Raw genomic sequence first — 24688 nt, 5'->3', positions numbered from 1 at the left:
CCTCACTTAGGTGAGTCAATGTAAATTACCCAGAGGGTTTAGACCCTTCTTGCTATTCCTGAGTAAGAATTCCAGAGAGTTCTACTAGTTGAACAAAGTTACCCAACTTTGATGCTTGAATGAGTTACCCAACTTCCTGATGCTGTGTCTTCACTACCGAATGATGCAGCTGTTGTACTACTAAGTATATACCTGCAGGGTCTCCCCCACAGATTCCTTTAGTACCCCGTTGCCGGAGGAGATGAGCCTGCTGCCCGCCACCCAGTTTCCCAGCCTGCAAGAGACAGATGGACAGACAGGGGTTCTGTCTAAGCAGTTCTGATTTATGGGAGAAATTCAATTTCTTATATAGGGAAAGGGATAGCGTCAGGCCAGAAATTTCGGAAATTCCAGGAGGGGAGAAACTCAGAGCCAGTAACTAGGAGAATGACTGTGGAAGCCACCTCCCATAGGCCAGGGGTAGGTGAGCGAGATGGCCCTGGTCAATCAGTATTTCCTTGGAGCTACGTGACTCCTGCCCTGGTTCTCACCCAGGGCTCTGTCCTTGGCCACCATCTTGCCCACCAGTGACCTGGACTGTTAGTCGCCATCTTAGTGACCTCTTTGCCCCCGAATCCCACATACACCCATGAGAATAATTATCAGCATGTTGGAGAGATCTGTACCTCCATATCCATGATAGCACTATTTCAAAGCCAAGTTATGAAATCAGTGGAGGTTGATCCATTATGAATGAATGGATAAAGAAAATGAACCAAGAGTTCTGTTTATATATGCTTGAAATATTGTGTGATCTTAAAAGTTTATGGAAGGTATATGATGAAAAAAAGAATAGTGTTCAGAAATGTTTTTGCACTGAAATCATCTTTCTAATTTTTTTTAGATTTTTATTTTGTATTAATTGGAAAGCCAGATTTACAGAGGAAAGACTAAAAGATCTTCCATCCACTAGTTCAATCCCCACGTGGCCACAACGGCCAGAGCTGAGCCGATCTGAAGCCAGGAGCCAGGAGCTTCCAGGTCTCCCATGTGGGTGCCGGATCCCAAGGTTTTGTGCCATGCTTTAGTGTTTTCCCATGCCATAAACCGGGATCTGGATGGGAAGTGGAACAGCCAGGACACCAGCTGGTACCCGTAATGAGATCTTGGCACCTACAGGTCAGGATTTAGCCACTGAGCCATCACACTGGGCCCGAGTAATTTTAAATTCTACTTTTTCAAAAGATTTATTAATTTTTATTGGAAAGTCAAATATACGGAGAGGAGGAGAGACAAAGAGGAATATCTTCCATCTGATTCACTCCCCAAGTGACTACAATGGCAAGGGTAGAGCTGATCTGAAGCCAGCAGCCCAGAGCCTCCTCCAACCAAGTCTCCTATGTGGGTACAGAGTCCCAAGGTGTTTGGCCATCTTCAGCTGATTTTCAAGGCCACAAGCAGGGAGCTGGATGGGAAGTGGTGCAGCTGAGATTAGAACCAGTGTCCATATGGGATCCCTGGCACGTGAAAGACAAGGACTTTAGCTGCTAGGCTACCATACTCAACCCTAATTCTACTTTTTTATAGTATTTTTTGTAGTACCCTCAAGTGCTGTGTATTCCAGATTGGATGCAGCTTTTAAAAAAGAAAATCATGTCATTTGTAAGACAAAGATGTACCTATGGGACATTCTATTGAGTGAGATAAGCCAGACATGGAAGGATAAATGCTGCATGATGTCACTCAGCTGTGGAATCAAATTCCAAACTTCTAGAAGCAGAGAATAGAAAGTGCTATATTGGGAAGTAGTGGTGGGATGGGGATTGGGTAGATAATGGTTGAAAAATACAAAGTTTTACTTAAACAGGAGGAGTAAATTAATACGGCATGATTAATATAGTTAATAATGGATACCTGAAAATTGCTGCAAGTAGCTTTGAAAACTTCTGATCCTAAACCTAAGATGATGAGATACGAAATGTATGTTTTTTAACAATTCCAGTGTTGACATATCAAAACACCGTGTTCTACACATAATATGTATATATATGTTACACTATTACATAGCTCATTGTAAACTTAGGTTTCCTTATTGTCATGATTTGAGCATACTTACTATGAATTGTTTTAAGATTTAAATTGAGAGAGAATGGGCCATTTTATCAGGAAAAACATAGTTGCATAGTATGTGTGTTACAGGGCAGCCACCTGCAAAGCCAGCATACTTCCGGGGTGCCAGTTCCAGACCTGGCTACTCCACTTCTGATACAGCTCTCTGCTCATGTGCCTGGGAAAGCAGCAGAAGATAGCCTGAGTTCCTGGGCTATTGCATCCATTGGGAAGACCCAGAAGTGGCTCCTGGCTTTGAACTGACCTGGCTCTGGCCACTGTGGCCATCTGGGGGTGTGAACCAGTGGCTGGAAGTTCTCTCTTAAAGATTTATTTATTTTATTTGAAAGGCAAATTTTTACAGAGAGGAGAGAAAAGATGATCTTTCCTCTGCTAGTTCCCTCCCCTAGTTGTCTCAATGGCCAGAGCTAAGCTGATCCAAGGCTGTATGCCGGGAGCTGCTTCTCTCTCATGGGTGCTTCTCCCTCTGTCTCTCTGCAACTGCCTTTCAAATGAATAAATCTTTTAAAATGTGTTACATCGGTTGTCTCATATACTTTTTAAAAGATTATTTGAGAGACAGAGTTACAGAAAGAAAAGTACACATAGAAGACAAAGATCTTTCATCTACTGGTTTATTCTGCCAACGGCCATACGACTAGCACTGGGCCAGAGAAGCTGGGAGCTTTTTCAGGGTCTCCCCCTTGAGTGCAAGGATTCAAGTGTTTGGAACCTTTTTTCCTAGTCCATTATCAGGGAAGTGGGTTGGAAAATGGAGCAGCTGGGACTCTATGAGATACTGGTAATTTAATCTGCTGTACTGTAACTCTGGTCCCAATATGCACACAATTTTTTCAATTAAAACTAAATGCAAACTTGGCTCTAAGAATAACTGACAGAGATAATGCTGTCTTATCAGTATGAAGTACAGTAATCTTGTCTTACCGTGATGACTAAATGACCTTTAAATACAGTCAAAATATATATCAAACACCAAGAACTTGTTAGATGGGGATTGTGGTATCACTAAAGTACCTCCTATAGACAAGATTATTTTGCTCCTCTGATTTCACAGAGCTGATTTCTTGTCATGCAGTACCAGTTTAAATGTCATCTCAGCCTTTCCTGACCACCCAACTCCCTCTCTACCCATTCTTGTCTTCCTTACCACTCCCTGTTTTCTCCTGATATCTTTTAAAAACTTACCGCCCATCTTTCACCATTGCAATGTGAATTCTAAAAGTCCATTTTGGACTTACGCAGTGATATTTCCCCAAAGGAGGAAAAACGCCTGACAGGGCTTTGCCTTCGAGTGGATGAGGCAGTGCTGTCTATCTTCTTGTGCACCCCAGTGAAAATGCTTCAGAATCTCTTCTGCTGGAACTTCCCTTAACTATAGCCTGCACATGTGGTGTGAAAATCTAGATTAACTGGGGAAAGGAAAGAGCCAGTGGGAGAAGAGGTCAAGGTTATGTCGAGATGGTAACAGGACTGGAGAAAAACTACAGCCTGCTGTGACAGAGAAGTGACATCAAGCTTTTTCTTTAATCTATTTTACTTCTTGAATAAAGTGCTGCATTTTTCATAGTATTTAAATTTGAGAACTGTAAAGTTTTAGTTTAATATAAGCCTTTTAGTATGTTCAGCATTTTACATACAAGAAACAGGTTTGGAGTGCAGACTTTTGATATAGTGGTTAAGTTGCTCACAGCCCATGCTGGATTCAGATTCTGCCCCTACCAAGCACAGAAGATCCGGATGGAGTTCCAGACTCCCGACTTTGATCTGGCCCAGCCCTGGCTTTGAAGCCATTTGGGGAGTGAATGAGCTCCCCAAAAGACAGTTTCTTTCTTCCTCCCTCTGTGCCTCTTTTGTTTCTCTGCCTTTAAAGTGAAAAAGGAAAGAAATGAGTCTAGAGAGAGTAACAAATCAGTTCAGATGATGCAATTAAGATACTGGTAGGAGTAAGAATATAATTCCAGTCCTGTTTTCCTAAAAAAAAAAAAAGAAATGCTATAGTTTGTCACATATACAAAATGTTATGTTCAGCACATTTGCATTTTTACAAATCTGCTTTTCTTTTTCTTTCCAATAGGTAGAAAACAGACCAAAGTATTATGGAAGAGAGTAAGTATGGATTATCAGAAACTGTTTATAGATTGGCATATGTAAGAAGCAAATGGATACTTGCAGTAAAAATAAAAGCAAAATAAAGAAAGTATTTAAATTTCATAAGTGTTTTTCTTAGATATGATGGTTTTATGTAGTGATGAAAATATACATATAATAAATATAAAGATGAAGGAAATAGCATGGAAAATGTATGTGAAAAATGTTAAAGATGCAAACCATTTGAGAATGTAAATCTTCTTGAATGCATTTGAGGAAACTGTTTTCATGTGTGCATGTGTTTTAGGTATCTGGAAAAATCAGGGAGCTAGTGCTGTGATTTGGCAGATAAAACCTCTGCTTGGGGTATTGGCCTCCCATGTGGGTGTTGGTTCCTGCCTGCCCTGCTTCCTATCCAGCTCCCTGCTAATGTGCCTGGGAAAGTGGTGGGAGATACAGATGTCCTCACCAGCATCTTAACCACTAGGTTAGATGCTGGCTGCTCATGAATTGTTTTTAGGCTTAAATTGAGGGTGGCATCATGGCATAGCCAGGAAAGCTGCCAGCTGCAGTGCCCGCATCCTATGCGGGTGCCATTTGCTGGCTTCTCCACTTCTAATCCAGCTCCCTGATTAATGTGCCTGGGAAAACATCAGAAGGTGGCCCAAGTGCTTGGGCCCTTACACTCACGTGAGAGACCCTGAGGAAGATCCTGGCTTCCCTGCCTCTGTCTCTCTTCAGCTTTGCTTCTCTGCATGTACTTCGCCTTTCAGATAAGTAGATAAATCTTAAAAGAACAGCCAAACTTGAGTTTAGGGAGACCAAACCTTTTGTATTAGAAAGAATGTCAGAAAATTGCCACTTGCTCCTTAGAAGATTTGTAAATTATCAATATGCCATTTCAGGACCTTAAAATGTCATTTCAGGGTAGCCTATATTTAGATGCCTGAAAAAATGCTCATTAAAGAATTAAGCAGAGAAGTCAGTCTACAGAATTGCATGTATTGAATGAGCGTTCAAGCCGTGTAGTTAAGGTGCCCATATCGTAGACTACCTAGACTACCTAGATTAGCTCTTGTAGCTCCTGACTCAAGTCCCTGGGTTCCTGGCTCAGGCTTCTGCCTCCCAGCCACTGGGAGTATTTGAGAAGTAAATCAACAATGGAAACTCATGTCTCTCTGCTTCTAAGATGAGTAAATTAAAGTATGTATATTTTAAAATAGAAGTGTTTAATCCCACATTCAGATGACTATTGTTTCATTCATGCAAGAAGTTATGGTTTCTTTTAAGCAGTGAGGAAAGATTTTTCCCTGTACCGAGCTAGGTTTGAAAGCTAGATCTATGACAAAATGAGCAGAATAACAGAAAACCAAATAAACTCATTAAGTTTTAGTATCCACACAAGGATATCATAGAAAAGATTAAAAAAAAACTGGTGAAAATTGAGAGCTTAGTACCTCAAAGAGAGATATTCACCACTTATGAAAGAGTAAACAATTGTAGCAAAGATGAATGGGCCCTTTGAAGAATAGGAGGTATGCTAATTTGTGATCAGAGTGTGTAAGATGTGAACTTACAATTTCTTTTCCTGTAACAATCTTTGCAAGCTTGATCAAACTCCCAGAGAGGATATGGGTGACAGCTGAGTTCTTTCAGAGACTCTCTGTTTAGGCAGATGTAAGATTTCAGATAAAATCTCTCCCTCCATTTGCTATTTTTCAAGCCCTTTGAGCTCAAAATAATGAATACACCAAAACAGTATATTTTGGGGCAGTGTATTACCACTGGCTTTTCCTTCACATTCTTTATGTCAGGTTGTTAAAGGTGAATCTAACATGCATGTGTGAGGAATGTTATTGGTTACAATATTTATTCTTCTTTTTGCTTTGTTAATCAAAGATAAGATTTTAGCAGAGATTGAAGGCCAATTATTCAGTTGTTTGCTTTTGGCTTGAGAATTCAGTAATGCAGAATATGCACATTATTGGGTAATCATGCCAATTAAGGACTACACAGAGTTCCAGAAAATTGCCAGCATAAAGTTGAGCCAAATTTTGTAGGAATGCCACTAGTGGGAAGGAAGCAACTGGACATTTCTATGTATTTTTTGTAACAAGTCCATATGGTCAAATGGCTACGTAAGGACAGAGCTGTCTTCTGTTGAGAGTGGTAGTCAGGCTTTCCTGAGGTGGATGTGAATTTTGGTTGGTTCTGAGGTTGAGAGCTAGATTGGATTCGACCTTGATCTGCTCTTAAGAAGCTGGGCAGTGGTCCAGCAGAGAACAACATAAGCACAGTTAAACCCAAGTGCTGTGCTTGTGTTCCGTAGGTTCCACGGCATGATCTCCAGAGAAGCAGCTGACCAGCTCTTGAGCGTGGCTGAGGGGAGCTACCTCATCCGAGAGAGCCAACGGCAGCCAGGAACCTACACTTTGGCTTTAAGGTTGGTCTTGGACCTGCAATTACAGCTGTACTGCATGTAAAGCCCTCTTAATAGAGGGCTTTAAAATTTTCAAGTATCCAACATTTAATTGAATTGCTTCTTGTTTATTTGGGACTTAATTACCATTTTAATAGCTTTGAGACCCTTTAAAAATGCCTTTAAGAATGGTAGTGTGCAGTAATTACGAGTTGAAAAACTTCCAAAGCATTTTTGTTGTAGCTGCTTCCTGCCATCCCATTCTATCCCTTCTCTCGTTTGTTTTATTGTTTTGGCTTCCATCTATGTCTAAATAAGGCAACAGACTAATAGGAAAGAAAAGTCTTTTGTTAAATCATAAAGCCAAACCCAAGGTTATTTCTCTTAGATTGCCTCTTTGTGGAAGCAGCTTTTCTTGGGAGCTCTGGGCTTTTGCTGTCCATAGGACTTTGCCCATTCCTTTTGACTATTCTTAACCTTAGACTGCAGTGCTCACAGACAAGTATTTCCACTGAGCCTGCAATAATACCCAATAGCAAGAAGAATACAGTAGTTTGGTTATCCTCATGAACAACTCTGTAAAGTTATCCACACTTTAAAGGTGAAGAAGTAGAGGACCTGGAAGTTGAGTTATCTGGTCAAGGTCATAGATTTAGTAAGTTGTGGGCCTGGTATTTAAACCCAGACATTCTGGCTTCTGAGTGTGTTTTGAATTGACCTGCTTTGCTGCCTCTCCAAAGGTTTAGAATCGTTCTCCGGTAACTTTATTCATGCCTTCATTTGTTCATAAATACGTTTGTCTGTTCTTTGGAAACATGTAGTTTCCAAACATGTAGTAACTTCCTAAGAAACAGGTCAGACTGATATAAAAGCATTCATATAAATTCTTTTGATAGCTAAAAATGAAAGATGGAGAAAATGTTCATTTTTGAGACTAACATATCCATTCCTTCTCTGAGATCACTTAGACTTGCTCTTACTCTTGTCCACAAGATTTAGTGTTATTCTTCCTGATAAAAAGAATAATAAGATCCAGTATTGTTTCATATTAAATTATGAATCAATTGCATACTTAGAGATTTTGCAGTTGTACATGGGAAGTTAGCTTTCTATAGCAAATTATAATTGTCAGTCTGCTTTCTTTGACTTAATTGTATTAGGCTCCGGGTTTACCTTGAAGTATCCAGGAGAAAGAAAATCTGGCCCAACAATTGAATTATCTTTTGGTATTATCACTACTTGAACTCAAAGACTACAGTTTTTTAATGTTAGTTTTGACACCTTTCTATTCTGACATTCTGTAATTTTAAAGTTGTTCCAAAAATCTACAGTGCTCATTTCCACGTAGTCTGGCCATCTCATCGTCTGGATAGAAACGCTTTCATGTAAAGGCTGGTAGACCAGAATAAGGGCCAGCCAGTGGTATACAATGAGACAGAATCCTTCACAACACCCTCTTTTTCTGCCCTTTCTTCAAGATCACACATAAATATAATAACTGGAAGTTGAGCTTAGCTTTGCCGCATTGCAAAGTTCGAGTGGTTTCCATCACACTGTACTGCCTGTCACTTTGTAAGGTGGACATCACACTGTTTTGCCTGAGTGACAACAAATATTCCCAACTTCTTACCCTGTTGCATTCAGCTCACAACTTTCAATTTAATAATCACTTCCTATCCACTGTGATCTAGCAAATCTTGGAATAAGAATTGGAAAATACTAACCATTAGCTTGAGGGGCGTATTTTCAATTCATAGGTGCGTGGGGGGTATGCAACCTTTGTTGTTGAGTGTCCCCCTAAAGATACTGCTTGGGAAAGAAATAATAATGAGTAAAAGGTGATAAAGTGGTATTAGGTAAAATAATTTGTGCATATGCATTTTGAGTAATTCATGTGCTGAAATACTGTATTTTCCTTAAACTAGATGTAAGGCAGGAAAGTGTCAAGCAGAATATGAAATTGAGTTTGTGTTGGTATATGTATTCTTTCCCAACACTCCAACTTTAGTGATGATTTTTCCAATTCATATCAGTTTGTTTGGTTTTTCATGTAATGTGTTAACAATCTGGGGATGGCCAGGTTGGTTTCTGGCCATCTGTGTTCATTATGCATTCATCGTGCTGACCAAGGCCTCTAAAATTAGCAATAAATCCTTAAACTTAAATTCTTCAGTACATCCTGCAACTTCAATAAATCCGAAATTGAGCTCGTCACTTTTACTCCCAAATAAGCTTTAATGGTTCTGTTCACTTTATTCACTGGTAAACACTATTACTTAGTGCTACAAGATAAAATCCAGGAAATCATTTTATTTTTTCTTTTGTCCTTTTTTTTTACATTTTTATTATTATTGCTATCATTTTATGATACAGTTCCATATTCCCTTATATCCCCTCCCCAACTCCCTCCCTCCCACCTAGTTCCTCTATATCATTACTAACATGTAGTTCTTCATACATAGTCATATGTCCATCATTGCGGGCATGGACAATGGCAGAGAGTCCAGAATCCTATTGTCAAGATACAGTGAACAGTTTCATTGTAAGTCCATCTTTGTCTGGAAGCTGAAATGCATACTACACTAAATCCTCACATCTGGATTTTAGTCTCCATTTCACAGCTACTGTACATTCCCTTAAATGAAAAGTCATAATACAAAATCAACAATAGAAAGAAAAATAGAAATTTACAATGCCATGAAGTTAAATGACATGTTACTAGATATGACAGTCTCCATTACACAGCTACTATACATCCCCTTAAATGAAAAGCCACAAAACAAAATCAACATCGGGGAGAAAAAAGAAATTAACAACACCAAGAAGTTAAATAACATGCTATTAAGTGACTAATGTGTAGCTGAAGAAATGAAAATCAAGAACCTTCTTGAAGAAAATGATGCCACTGTATGATCTATGAGTCATTGAATGATTTAATCAGAAGGAAGTGTTTTGAAGAGATGAAAACAACAGAAAACAAAACCCATGCGGTATAGTTTCCGCTGATCTTTGTTGAAGTATGTCTCCTCCAGACAATAAGCAGATGGGTTTTGTTTCTTAATCCAGTATACTAATCTATGACGTTTGATTGAGCTTAAGCCATTTATATTCAGAGTTTAATATACATGGGTGGTACTTTGGTCCTGTCATTTTAGGGTTGTTCATTGGTTTAGTCTTGTGTTGTCATTTTACTGGGATGTTCTTCCCATTTGCCTTTGGTTTTGGTAGGAGCTATTCCTCTTCTCTGTCAAGAGAACATATTGAAGTATCCTTTGTAGGGCAGGTTTGGAAGAGACATATTTTTTTAACTTTTCTTTACTGTGGAAGCATTTTATTTCATTTTCAAAGACAAAAGAAAGCTTTGCTGGATATGTTATCCTAGGCCGACAATTTTTTTCTTTTAGAATCTGGAATATGTCAGTCCATTCTCTTCTTGCCTGTTAGGGTTTCCTGTGAGAGATCTCCTGTGAGTTTAATTGGCATTCCTTTATATGTCAATTGATTTTTTTTCACATGCACATTTGAGGATGTTTTCCTTATGTTCAATTGAAGAGAGTTAGGTTATCATATTTCGTGGTGAAGATTGCTTTTGATCAAGCCTGTTGGGAGTTCTGTGCCCCTCCTGGATCTTGTTTCCCAATTCTTTCTCCAAATTAGGGAAATTTTCCTTTATTATTTCATGAAATACCTTTGCAAACTCAGCTTCTCTTTCTGCACCTTCTGGGATTCCCATAACTCTTATATTAGGCCTCTTAATAGTGTCTTTCAACTCTTGAATACTTTTTTTGGCGTGATCCAGCTCTGCTTCCAGCTTTTTGTTTGCTTCCCCCTGATGACAGGAAATATCTTCCAATTCTGAGATTCTTTCTTCTGCTTGCTTCATTCTATTTTGGAGACTCTCCACTGTATTTTTAATTTGCTATGCTGTGTTCTTAATTTCTGATATACTTTGATTTGCTTTATTGCTTCCTTAAATTCTTTGAACTCTTGTATGTGCTTCTCATTGCTGATTAGAAGCTTTAAAATGAGTCTTCTGGATTCTGTGTGCCCCATTTTCTCAATGTCTTCCTCAGTTAGCTCTGAGATTGGCATAGGGTTTTGCTCCTTTGCAGGGGAGTCTTTGGTAATATTCATTGTGCCTTTGTCTCTTCTTTTGCTCTTGGTCATTGTACTTCTGGTTAGCAGAGTCTTCTTGGGGCAGGTTTCTAAGCTGTGTCACCCACACGTCTACAATGCGATTTTACTTATTGCAGGTTGGCACACAACTCTTTGCTTGCAGCCGCTTGTGCCACAACCTCCAGCGAGTTCCAGATCTGGGTTCTTATGTCAGATTTCCACCGTGGTCTCCACAGCCCCAGCCCTTGGCTCACTGCTCTCCACCTCCTGTGATACTGTGCTGAGACTGCACTGTTGTCTCTGCAACCTTCCTCCCACTTTCGGTTGGAGCAGGTCCCAGGATTAGGGAGACACCAGGTGTCCTATATAGTTAGGTTGTTGGTGGTGCTGATCTTTTCGGAACCTTGTGGACTTTAGTTCTGGGTGCCACATAGACCTATTTTGATCCATACAATGCCACAGTCAGTATTTTTTTCCTATGGGATGGCGCAATCCACTGACGTCAGCCAGTTCTCACGAGCTCAGGACATTTGCAGTTCACTGTTGTCCCTGCAGTCCCAAAGCTTTTGTCACAGTGTACAAAATGGCACCTGACGTACCACTACTAGAGTTCTTGATCTGCTGGCCGTCAGATCCGAGGGCTACCCAGACCTGTCTTGGGTGGAACCTGTAGAATGCCAGGTCATTGTAGTTCACTGAGTCATAAATGAGCTTACTCCCAGCTCAGCATATGCTCAGTTCTTTCCCTTGTCCTTTCCCCCTTACGCAAAATGGCGCCCAATTCGGCTCTAGGGGGCTGACTGGGCTGTGAAATCCACACTTTTCTTTCACTGCCTGTCTGAGATCTGCTGCTCTGTCTCTCCTTCTCGTCAAACCAAAGGGACCAGGAGGACAGACAGTTCTTTGTCTGGGTTTACCTCCCAAGCTCCCAGTGAATGTCCCTTCCCACCTGGTTGCAGGTGGAGTTCTGGCTGCTTGTGGAGTTCAGATGGCTGTGCTGGAGTATAAGTCACTGCAACACCACACTGTTGTGTCCGCTGCTTTGCTGTGTTTGTCAGTGTCCGGGTACCCCTCTGCTGTTGTTCTGTCCTTTCCCATTTCCTGAAATATGTCCTCTCTGCTTCATCCTGGTTAAATGTTTTTCCGTCTGTTTAAAAGTGTCTTTATCCTATTCCGCCATCTTAATTCTCCAATCTTGTCTTTTTTTTTTTTTTTTTTTGGTGAGGTTTATTTATTTTATTTGAAAGAGCTGCAGAGAGGCGAGGAGAGACCTAATGAAATGTCTTTCGTCTACTGGTTTACTTCCCAGAGAGCCTCAATGACCAGAGCTGATCCAGCCACGAGCTTCTTCCAGGTCTTACTCGTGGGTGCGGGGGCCCAAGGACCTGGACCATCCTCTGCTGCTGTCCCATGCCATTAGCAAGGGGCTGTATCAGAACAGCTGAGACTGAAACCAGCATCCTTACAGGATGCTGACTCTGTAGATGGAGGCCTTATCTAGTGTGCACTGCTTTTTTTTATCTCTAGTAAAATGTGTGTAGGTTCTAGCACTGTTATTTAGAGCCTCTTGCAATATCCTATATCAAATACATATTTTTGATGTTAAAATTGAACATTTTTTACTGGAAAAATATGAACTGGTTTTGAAATCCCACCTTGTAGTTTTGCTTTTGTGTTTTGGAGCCATGCCTTTCCTTTTGTATTTCATACCCTTTCATAGCCTTTGACTGCCCTGGGTACTGTACCTATATTATCTGTTGATTCAGAAGACTTTTTTCTTATACTCATCACATATCCATATCCAACAATCTTATTCCTTATGTATTTCTCTTACTTTCCCTGTGTTTTTTTCCAGCTGTTAGAAAAGGCTGCTTTGTGGACTAGTTCAGTAACCCTTTTGGAAGAATCCCTTGGTCCAATCTCATTCCTTCTAATGCATCCTGTGTAGGATTATTAGTGATCCACCTTACAATCTGATGTAGTAGCTGTACGGTTGTAGGGTTGGCCAGGGTGCCGTGTTTGCTAGGACATACCTCCTGCTCACACTGGCATGTATCCTCTGCTTGCAGGGTCTTGCTCCCGCCCTGATGAGCTTTGTGCATGCCTTGAGGTGGTGTTCAGGGGCATGTGTTATTACACTTACACTAGGCCAGCACTAACTTTCTGTAGTCAGCAACCAAGACATGGCATGACAGGTCTCCTGTGTGAAAGGCTTCCTTTGCTTTTCATCTGTGTTTTCTCCAACTTCCTGTGTCTACCTGAAGTTTAGACCAGGTTCTGTCTAGCTTTTCTGTTGATCCTTCATTCAGGAATAATGACTTACCTGGTGAGTGTTTTTGGTATTGGGTGAGGAGGGGTACATATCATACAGGTGAAGAAAAGACACTATCCTAGCCACTGGATCATGATTCATAAAGTATTTCACAGGAATTTTAGAGTTTTCTGTATGTTGATTTTTATGGCATTTTGATTAGCAATAGCCTGAACTGACGTAGCAGATGTCAAATAAGCATACTAGAAGAACTTTAAGATTTTGGTGGAGGGGCCTGCATTGTGAAACTGTGGGTTAAACCAGTGACATTGCCATCCCAAATGTGTGTCTGCTCCAATCTCAGCTGCTCTGCTTTCTTCTGCTCCTTCCCAGTGTGCCTGAGAAGGCAGTGTGAGATGGTCCAGAGGCTTGGCCCCTGCCATCCTATTGAGTTCCTGGATTCTAGCTTTGGCCTGGCTTGGCTCTGGCTGTTGTGGTCATTTGGAGAGTGAACCAGTAGGTAGAAGATCTGTCACTATGTAACTGCCTATCAAATAGGTAAATCCTATGGCCCAACCCAAAACAATTTTTTTTATGTTGAAAGTGTTTTTTTATAAGGTTTTTAGTACTAAGGGAAACAATCCTTTAGAAAATATATTTTACAAAGTGTGATACAATTCTTCTCTCTAGGAAAATGTTGCGTCCTTTTGGACATTTTCCTTCGCCTGTCTTCTAGTTCTGTAACTGTCTTCTAATTTGTCAAACCCATCCAGTGAGTTCTGATTTTTAGATAACTGTTACGTTTCAGAATTTTCATTTGCTTCTTGGAAAGTTAAAAAAAAGTTAAAAAGACTAGTGGAGAGGTAATAAGCGTGATCTTATGAAATGATGTTTTAAATGCTTGATATCTATTTTCTCATCCTCTCCATTTACCTGATAAAATGTAAATATTTCTGAGTATAAGTAGAACCATAAGCATTCAGAAATAATTTTCTACTTTTTATCAGAAATTTCCATGTTATTTAATGGATTTGGTTTAAATGTACTAAGGCCTTGACTGACTCAGGAAATATACTCATGCCGTTTTCATCCTAAAGATTGTTTATTTCCTGTGTTATCCCGATGGTATAAATTGGTGATTCATAGCTGAGCGTTGGAGTCTCACTGTTACTCCTCCTAAATCATCCATTTAATATAAGGTACACTTGCATGAGTTTTGTTCAAACTGGAAATATTTTATAAAATCTCTTTATGGTAATGCTGCACATTTACTAGGGCATATGACTAAAGTTACACATTAATATGACATGTTGGACCTGTCAACACTGATTTTGGGGTGAGATGTGATCTGGGATATTGGAAGGAAAACACTTGAAGTGTTGGTTACATATTAATCCTTTCAGTGCAGTTTATAGAGTGAAAGAGAAAAAGATCAGAGAGAATAAGCAATTGAAGTTTTAAAAATTCAATCACAAAATAATTGCAGTTATCTCCTCTCACATTGGAACTTTGGAAATGAATTGCAATATGGATTTCAGAATCTGACAACCCTGAGTTGTCATTTCCTGACCTTACTTTAAATATGGAGCCTTTTCAGACTTTAGTTTTGAATTTCTGCAGTGGGAATGCTAACCCTCAGGCTTTTCACAAGAGATCTTGATCCAGTCTGTGAGCACAGCATCCCACTCTTAGAAATCATATTCTCGGGCCCGGCGGCGTGGCCTAGTGGCTAAAGTCCTCGCCTTGAACGCCCCGGGATCCCATATGGGCGCCAGTTCTAGTCCTGGCAGCTCCACTTCCCATCAAGCTCCCTGCTTGTGGCCTGGGAAGGCAGTCGAGGATGGCCCAAGGCTTTGGGACCCTGCACCCGTGTGGCAGACCCGGAAGAGGTTCCAGGTTCCCGGCTTTGGATCAGTGCGCACCGGCCTGTTGCGGCTCACTTGGGGAATGAAACATCGGATGGAGGATCTTCCTCTCTGTCTCTCCTCCTCTCTGTATATCTGGCTTTGTAATAAAATAAATAAATCTTTGGAAAAAAAAAGAAATCATATTCTCTGTCAGTTGAGGGGCTCTCGGCTGCAAGTATTCTCTGATGCACAAAGTAAACAAACTCTGTTGGCTTAACTATAAGTTTTTAAAGGAAATATCTCATGTAATAAAGACTAGAGGAATGTACTAGCAGCATGGATGATCAGTATCCTGTTGGATATGAAGGCCTTATGATTGTTGGGTTTCAGTGCGTGGGCACTGAATGCATCAGTGTTAGCTTAAGGCTGTTTTCCCTTGCAGTCAGAAAGTGACTGCCACAGTGGTCAGAGTTGTACACTTCCTTTCTTAGGTTTGGCAAGAGAGTCTGAGGGAACCCATCCCCTGGCATGCTGTGTGCATTCTTGCTTCTAGGCTGATAGGGTCAGTTGGGATCCCTGTTTCTGCCCCCTATTTGTATAGTGAAATGAATGTACTGTTGACTTACCTAATACCTGCTTCTAGAGCTGAGAAATAAGGCTAGCTGCTTCTGAAGGATAAGGCTTTGGAAGGAGAACTTGGTGACCAACATCTGGCAGTAGGGCGGGAGGGGACATGGACACCAGTTGGGCAGTTGACTGTGGCCAGTCAACAGTGGAGGCTGTAGTCATGTTAGACAGGAATATCAGCTTGTAGCATCATTCTCAAATCTTTCAGTCATACTCAACTTCTTATTATAGTAACTTATCCAGTGTTAATTTTGGTAAATAGTAACAAAATGAAGTATATGATCCAAGGAAAATTATATGCAAGACCATGCATCAGAGTTTTGTGGAATGTTTTGGTGATGTTCTTTTACATATAGTATTTGAAAAACTTGGCTAAAATTTTTTTTCAGATTTTTAAACAAATCATGCTTCAAAAGTGATACAGTAAACCTAATTATGTTAATGATTTGAGCACACAGATATTCTTATTTTGATTAATATATGAGAGTACTTCAAACAGTGGAAATCAAAATGTAAGTCAATTTAGTGCAAAAAAAAATTCGAACTCTTTGTGTAGGAAGGGCATCTCCACAAAGTTAAAATGAATACTCTGAAAAAGCCATGCATGGATTTTAAAAGTTTAATGCAAGGCCGTGATATTGACATATGCAGTTTGGAAAGGTTGTCACTGGAGCTATAAAATGCTGGGTTAAGAAGATGATGGTAGCTAAGCTTTTTAGAATTACTTAAATCATTAATTTAGTAAACAGTTTCCTTTTGGGTATGAAGAAGTGATAATTTTTTAAAAGATTTGTATTTGAAAGCAAAAGTTACAGAGAGAAGCTAAGACCACAATACAGAGGGAGGGAGAGAGGAAGAGAGAGAGGTAGGTAGATAGATAGGTAGGTAGGTTGGTTTTCTATCTGCTGGTTCATTCCCCAGTGGCCAAAGCTGAGCCAGTCCAATGCCTGGAGCCAGGAGCTTCTTCTGGGTCTCCCACATGGGTGCAGGGACCCAAGGACTTAGGCTACCCTCTGCTGCCTTCTCAGGCCATCATCAGGGAATTGGATCTGAAGTGGAACAGCAAGAACTTCAACCGTTGCTGGCACTGCAGGTGAAGGCTTAGTCTACTGTGTCATGGCGCCAGCCCCAAGGGAAAGTGATCTTTAAAAGTCTCAAGTTATTTTATAGATTTTAAAGGGCTCAGTTGAAGGAGAAGTGTTAACTCTAAATTTAGCAACCCCAGAGAAATTTGTTAATCTGATTCATTTTAGCTTCTCCAGTGTGGGAGAAGAAAAGGTGACATGTTCAAGAATCTTGACTAATCCCCAAATCCTGTGTCTGAATATTCAGGATGGATTTGGGTGAGTTTTCCAAAATGTCTTACAGTCAGAGTCCTTGTTCTTCCCTATAGATTTTGTTCTACACATCAAAACAGGAATTATTTAAAAATTGTTTTAATTATGGTGACCAAGAAAATAGTATTCTGAAAACATGAGAAGCATGTTAGGATAAATTATATATTCTTTAAAAGAGATTCTATTTGAGAAATTCTGAAATAATATATTCCATATTAATCTGAGAAAATACACGAAACAGTATGTGCAGTATGATACTGTTTAAAGTTATGTAAGTGGAGGAGTGTCTGAAAGAAGAATCACTAAAATGTTTAGTGTTTATCTCTGGGTTACGTAATTTCTTATTTCCGTGTACCTTTTGAGTTGCTTCTGTTTAAAAATAATCCTTAAACATATTTTGTAATCAAAGGAAAAACCAGTAAGGCTATTTTTATTTGAAGAAGAAATGGAGATGTTAGTTTCGACCTTGGATCCAAGTAAAGAACAATGCATCCCATGTCTCTAAAGATGTGTCTGTGGACAGAGTGGATCGGCACTTTGAAATGATTGGTCAGAAGAAGGATTTCTGTTAAACAATAGAAAGAGAAGTGACAAGGCCGCGCCCCCGCCCCCGGGACTGCAGGAGGCGAGCCTGGCTCTGTGCTGGCAGTGCTGTGTCCTGCATGAGACCAGTGCCAGGAGACTGCCTGCCATCACATACCATCAGGTGGATTTATTTCCTCCAGTACTTTCCCGAGCCTGAGAGTGTTGTTAATAATACCGCTTTACATTTCCCCAGCAGCTTGAGTTAAAATTAACTTACCAGTTTACCTATTTGAAGTATTCATTTCAGTGGTTTTTAGTACATTCACAAAATTTTTCAAAAACATTTCGTCGCCCTAAAAAGAAAGTAAACGATGTAAATCTTCATTCACTTCCAATTTCTCTAGTTCTCCCAGCCTTAGCCAACCACTAGTCTTTCTTCTGTATAGATTTATACATACTGGATATTTCATGTAAGTGATATATGTGATCTTTTGTGATGAAATTATTTCTGATCATGATTTTTCAAAGTTCATATTGAAGCATGTGTGGTTACTCCTTTTTATTAATGATCAGTGTTTGAAAGTATTCCTGTGTGTAGGTACCTTACATGTTTTTCTATTCATCAGTTGATATTTGAATTGTTTCTGCTTTTTGTCTATCATGAATACTGCTGTAAATCATGCTGTTACCCAAATACTGTAAATTTTGCTAGCTGTAGGTATAAACCTATGCATGACATTGTAACTTGAGTAATCTCTAATTTTTTTTTTTACCTGAAAGGCAAAGTTACAAACAAAAGGAAAGAGAGGTCTTTGCATCCAGTGGTTCACTGCCCGAGCAGCTGTAATGGCCAGAGCTAAGCTGTTCCTAAGAGCCAGAATCCTCTTCTGGGTCTCCCCACGTGAGTGTAGGAACCTAATAACTCAAGTTGTTCTAAGCTGCCTTCCCAGGCTATAGGCAGGGAGCCAGATAGGAAGTGGCAAAAACCGATGCTCACATAGGATGCTAGTGTGCTAGCCCCAGGAGTAGTCTTTTAAAAAACAACCAAATTGTTTTCCAAAATGGTTATACCACTACAATCCCATTAACAACAAAAGAAGGTTCTGTTTCCTCACATCCTTATGAGCATTTGTCTTTTTGGATATAGACATAGAGTATATGAAATACTATCGTAATTTTAATTTGCACCTTTCTCTTAAGTAATAAGTAGTTCATTTTTCAGATTGTTACCATCACCTTAGTTTTAATTCAGTGATACTCTGTCCATTCCAACTTCGGTTCTTCGGTTGTCTCTCAAAAATATGTATAGCAGTGGATTTAAAGCAGAAGAGAGAGGAGAGCTGACCATGTGATTTCAGAATACTGTTTTTTTTTTTTTTTTTTTTTTTTTTGAGGTATAAGCCATGGATTTTAAGGCAAAGTCCCTCCAATATTTCCTTCAGGTTGGAGATGAGTTTCAGATCCTGTGAGGGCTAGTTCACAGGACCTCTGATATGGAGGGATGACTTGGCTCTGTCTGCTTTGTAAAGGTAGACTGGACTCTGACTTGTGGGTGTGTTAGAGTCTCTTAATAAGGGTAATTTTTCTTATAACCAGGTACAGCCCCAGAATATGTTGACTACTTTTCTGGGAATGGTTTGGCACACCTAAATCGTATATTGATGGACTTAACAGTTTTGTAAATAAAATAGCTAACGTTTACTGAATATTTCCTTTTCAGGCATCTTGGTACACATTTCATGTGAGTTACCTCTCAGTGTTTCCCATCATTAGCAAATGATGTGTTTGAACAATACATTAAGCTAAATCAATGAGGGGTTATCATGGTCAGTCATAACTGGTCTTAGATATTCAGTTGTGTTTGTCCTTTGCTGGCCTCTGAAAGGGACTGAACAGGCTTAATACCCTGAAGCCTGTAACTTCTTGTTGGTGGCATCAGATTGGAAAACTCAAATTTCAGTTGCAGAATAGTCCATCTGGTAGCTACTTCTATTAGCATCATTTTACAGATGAGAAAAGCAGCGTTTAACTGTCCAAGATAAAAAAGCTAGGAAGCAGAGGAAGACAACTCGTTAAAAACAGCATCCCCAAACAACAAAACATCCAGGATCCTGTATAAATTGACAAGGGGTATGACACAAGAGTAAACTTTTAGCTTTATAGTCAGTGATACTTTTATAATTAAGGTTTTAAAGTTATTAATACATTATTTTAAAAATCATATGAAACTTTAAAGCATTGAAGAATGAGACTTTTTCTGGCTAATCCTCAACAATTAAGTTGCCACTGGCAGGGTAAATATACTTGAAGTTTACTATGAAGTAACCTGGTGATCATACGTTTTAAAAAATTATCTTATAGTAAATGTGGATAGCTTGTCAAAGAAAAACAGTAATTCTCCAGAAAAACAGTAGCAGATTGTCATTCATGTTAATTTATTGCATCTTTATTGTGAAAGCAACACATAAATGTGACTAAAAATAGTCTAAATAAGCCAAAATTTACTATGTTAACAAACTATTGTGCTGTCCTACCACTTGCTTTTATTTTCTATTCCCTAGAGGTAATACCATCCACAATTACATCCACAATTACTTATCTGACCTTCCAGAAAGCCATCATGCCTAAATGCACCATGATTTTTTATGGCATGTCCATATAATGTATTTGTTTTTAAGTGAGAGTTGTTAGGAAATGACTGTTCATAACAGCAGAAGATCCTCAATCTTTGCAGAGGCTTACTATATCGTCTGCATGGGTACACACTTCTGTAATAAACACAGGGAATGCCTGGCAAAAGCCATCATTGCCTTCTTGATTTGGTTTCGCCGGGTGATGAATAGTTTAAGAACATCCTGAGTCAGATCCTGTGATTGTGGCTGTACTGCCTGTGATGACAGTGCTGATTGGTGATAGGATGGACACAATGGTAAAACAGGGCTCCTCCAAATTCTGTAAACACAGTTGTGATTTTAAAATAGTGTTTCTTTGGGGCCAGTGTGATAGCCTTAGTGGCCAAATCCTTGCCTTGCATGCGCAGGGATCCCATATGGGTGCCAATTCATGTCCCATCCAGCTCCCTGCTTGTGGCCTGGGAAAGCAGTAAAGGATGGCCCAAAGCCTTGGCCCCTGCACATACATGGGAGACTGAATACTTCTGGCTCTGGATCAGCTCAGCTCTAGCCATTGTAGCCACTTGGAGAGTGAACCAGTGGATGGAAAATCTCTATCTCTTCTGTGTGTATCTGCCTTTCCAATAAAAATAAGTGAAATCTTTTTTTAAAAAAAAGTGTTGCTTTGAATTCAGAATGCTTATGAAATTATATTAAACATGGAACCTTGTGAGAACATTAATCTTCCTAATGTTAAGATTTAGCATGAAGAAGCTATTGCTACAACATTAGAAAATGCTAAAGTACATTTAAATCAGAAACATAAATTTGCTGATTACAATAAACCAATAATTCTCAATGAATTTTGGATAATAGGTCCACTTTTAAAGTAAAATTGGCCAAAGTGTTCTTGAGTTAAACCTTATGCTCATACTGCATGCCGGTAAAGGGCTTTACATTGTTTAGAATATGAAAATAGGTTAATAGCTTTTTTTTGTTTAAGAATAAGGATCAAACAGAACTGGGAAAAGATTATGCCAATAGTGGGCGTTGACATGTAATGTACTGTGTGTTCTGATCTGATAGCTCATGATAGGTTTAGCTAGTTACCATGGTTTCGTTTCATTTCCTGCAAGCCTTCTTGTTGTACTGTTTGGAATAAGTGGAAAATAACGTTCTATGGAGTAATTTTTCAGATTTTTTTTCCTGCTCTTAAGATTATGAAGCACTTTATGGGAAATTTTCTGGTTATCAGAGCAGGTGATAACACACGTGATGACAGAATTTAGTAGCTTGAAATATCAGCAATTGATACTGATAAGCATAGCATAAGTGATTTTAAAATGCCAAACCATATTGTTTGTGCCAGTCTTTAAATACATTATTGGTACAGATTGAGTATCTCTAAAATGCTTGGGACCAGTTTCAAATTTACAATTTTTCAGATTGCAGAATGTAAGCATATACATGATGAGATATCTTGGAAGTGAGACCAAAATTTAAACCTGAAATTCATTCATGTTTCATAATCACTTTAAACATGTAGCTTAAAGGTAGTTTTATGTAGTTTTTGTGTGTGTGTACCTGAATTTTGATTTGCAACCTGTCACATTGGGCAGGTGTGGAATTTTTTCACTTGTGGCCCAAAGCCTTCCCATTTTGGAGTATTTGATTGTTTTTGGGTGAAGGATTTTCGGTGCCTGTAACATTTTCAGTTTATAGGAAGCACCCTCTGGGTTAGATGTGCTTTAATAGAATAAACTGCATAGGGTAATTGATGTAGCACAGTAGGGGGTTGGTAGGTTAGGATAAGGCATCGCTCATACTTGAAAAAACAGGTGTGTTCCTGAAGAATGTGCTGCAAGTTGAACCATATTATGAATGATTAGGAGGAGATAGCTATTTTGAAGAGATAAGAATTTCTTCATATATTTTTAATACAGAAAATACTAACAGTGTAAGAAGGCACAGAGAATATAAAAACCATGCCTCATACCAGTACCCAGAGATAATTGCTGTTAAACTGCGGTATATGAAATCCTAGCACTTTCTGGAGTGTTTGAAAATTATTTCATGCCAGGTACACTATTTATGGTATGCTTTTTTCCTCCTAGATGCATATCATGAATATTTTCCATGTCAATAAATATATGGGAAGATTGTTTTAATTTCTCCTAAGTCCAAATTTTACCTTTAGTTTTTTTTTTTTGACCTCTGATTTTCATATATCATAACTTATTTGCCTAAATTTAGGTTCATCCATAAACTTTTAGTTTTTGTTAACGAAATGTAGAAAGGGTAGAAAAAGAAAATTATCTGCAACTTTACTGCTCCCAAAGGCAAATGTTATTTTGCTGTTTTTAAAGATTTATTTATTTAAAAGGCAGAGTTGGAGAGAAGAGAGATTTTCCAAATGCTGGTTCACTTCCCAAATGACCACAACAGGCAGAGCCAGGCTGAGCTGAAGCTGGGAGCCGGGAGCTTCGTGCCAGTCTCCCTGCTGGTGCAGGGGTCCAAGCCCTTTGTTTCCTCAGGTCACAAGCAGGGAACTGGATTGAAAGTGGAGTGCGCTTTGGGATGCAGGCAGTGCACAAGGAGGCTTAGGCTGCCACAGCACGACACTGGCCCCTGTTGCTCCTTTGTTAGAAATTTGTAGTGGTAGTCTTCTGTGTGCAGAAGATGCAAGGATAAGCAAAATAAGATAAACACTGGCACTATCATCGGCTCGACAAAGGATTAAACTTTAATGAAACTGTCCTACAAATAATAACTAAAAACCCAAAGGGCAAGCACAAAGAACTGTGACCACTCAGTTGAAAGGGGAGGGGTCATCTCAGCACAGAAGGGTCAGGGGACTTTTCTGAGACAGGTCTGGTGGGAGATCTGAACACTGTGTGGAAATGACCAAGGAGAAGAGATGAGATGGGACAGGCAGTGCATGCCAAGATGTAGGAGCCAGACGCGTGCCTCTCAGCTAGAAGAAAGGCATGGTTTGGGAAGGAAGGAATTGGAGAGTGAACGAATGAGACTGGGCCATCTGCTTTCTCTAGGCCTTGGCAAGAATGCTGCTGCTTTATCCTAAGCATTGGTTAATGATTTTCTTGATGTCAGCAGCAAAACAGCACAGGGAATCATGGATACATACAGAAGGTTGCTTGCTACAGTTTTTTAGTAACCTGTCCATGTTCATTGTCTTGTAAATTTTGTATATATTATGCATGCAACCATTTATTATAATTAAGGTGCTTGATTTTACTTTATTTTTTATGTTTACGTAGTTGAGAGGGATGCATACCCATGTGGGCCTTTGATTAGGGTGGGGAGGATCAGGTATAAAGGAAGGTGGGTGGGATACCATTTTAGTCTTTTTTCCTCTTGTGTGTGCAGAAGAGAAGGGAGAGGGCTGCTGCTTGCTGTCAAACTAAATCAGCACCTGGGGATGGGGGACGGTCCTTTGATACCCTCGAGATCCTGATGTGGGAAAGTGTTCCAAGGGTGTTAAATGGTTTCCTTAGCCCTGAGAGGTGGTTGGCTTTGTGGCAACAGGGTTGAGAAAGTCTTTCCAAGGTCTACTGGTTGACAAAATCCACCTTAGTGCATCCATAGGAACATGCTACAAAGCTAGGCCTGGGGAACTGTCCAACCTCTTCTGCTTCCCATGCTCTGACGAGACAGTTGACATCTGTCCCCCGGTGGCCTTGATGAGCTCGCTCTCATGTTGCTTGTGTGCATCTGGCATGCTGTCCACTAGCACAGGCATCAGCAACTGAAGAGGCCCAGGCTCCATCCATGTACTCCAGGGTCTGAGTCCAGCGTTCTAGTTGGGGAGTCCTCCAAGAAACCTCGTTTGGGATGTCCTCAGACCTGACTCTGATGTGAGTCAGCCAGTGAAGGGTCAGATGTGGTCTATCCTCTGCACCAGTGAATGCAAGCTGCTTGTTTTCTATTTTTATTCATCTGACATAGAAATATTTTAAACTTGCAATATGAACCAGTGAATTGGAGCTCTTTATCTCTCAAATAAAACTGAATTTAAAGATAAGCAAAGTCATACACTGCACACAGAAGCCAAGTTAATTTGGTATAAATAAGTTTCAAGTCTTAGAGTGAGGTGTTTGTGTAGCAGTTGACATTGCCAGGTAGCTTCTTCATCCAATATTGAAGGGCTTGAGTTCAGTCCATGTTCCTCCACATCTGACTCAGTTTACTACTGACATGCACCCCAGGAGCAGTAAGTGATAACTCATGAGCTTCAGGTCCCTGTCACCCACCTGGGACACTTGGGCTGGATTCTGGGTTCCTGGTTTTGATCTGGCCCAGCCCCAGCTGTTACGGGCATTTGGAGAATGGATTAGTGGATGGAGAAACTTTCAGTTGTCGCTCTGCTTTTTTAACTAAAGGAAAATAAAAATCTTTAAGATATTATTGAAAGCTATAGAAAATAGTAGTTTTATGAAAAAACTACTTGTGGATTTTTGAAGTATCCTTGTATACATGTATTGATTCCATTCTATTGTGGGACTTCTCAGGGACTTTAAAAATATTCCCAGGATAGGCACATAGAATGCATCAATACCCAAACTGATTTTTGCCTTACTTCCCTGGCTCACATACTTTCGAGAAAATATTGTGTAGAATATAACTTAGGAAACACTGATATGACATCAAAATTAATCAGTGGTGATCCTGAAAATTAAATGTATAAACCTAGAAGAAAATCAGTCTGACAGACAAATCTTGAGTGGCATTGTGGCACA

The 24688-nt window shown here is 39.7% G+C and overlaps 1 protein-coding gene across 1 annotated transcript in view; it reads left to right on the top strand.

The window, feature by feature from the left end:
* CHN1 (chimerin 1) overlaps positions 1 to 24688 on the top strand; it is a 204529-nt gene that overhangs the window by 72243 nt on the left and 107598 nt on the right. The window contains exons 5-6 of the mRNA XM_058664659.1: positions 4184 to 4215; positions 6527 to 6640. Of these exons, the coding sequence (XP_058520642.1) occupies positions 4184 to 4215; positions 6527 to 6640 (146 nt within the window). The remainder of the gene's footprint in view (positions 1 to 4183; positions 4216 to 6526; positions 6641 to 24688) is intronic.

Source organism: Ochotona princeps, chromosome 5 (assembly GCF_030435755.1).
Source record: "Ochotona princeps isolate mOchPri1 chromosome 5, mOchPri1.hap1, whole genome shotgun sequence".
NCBI lineage: Eukaryota > Metazoa > Chordata > Mammalia > Lagomorpha > Ochotonidae > Ochotona > Ochotona princeps.
The sequence above is the reverse complement of the archived record's forward strand: the minus strand, read 5'-3'. Positions and strand labels throughout refer to the sequence as shown.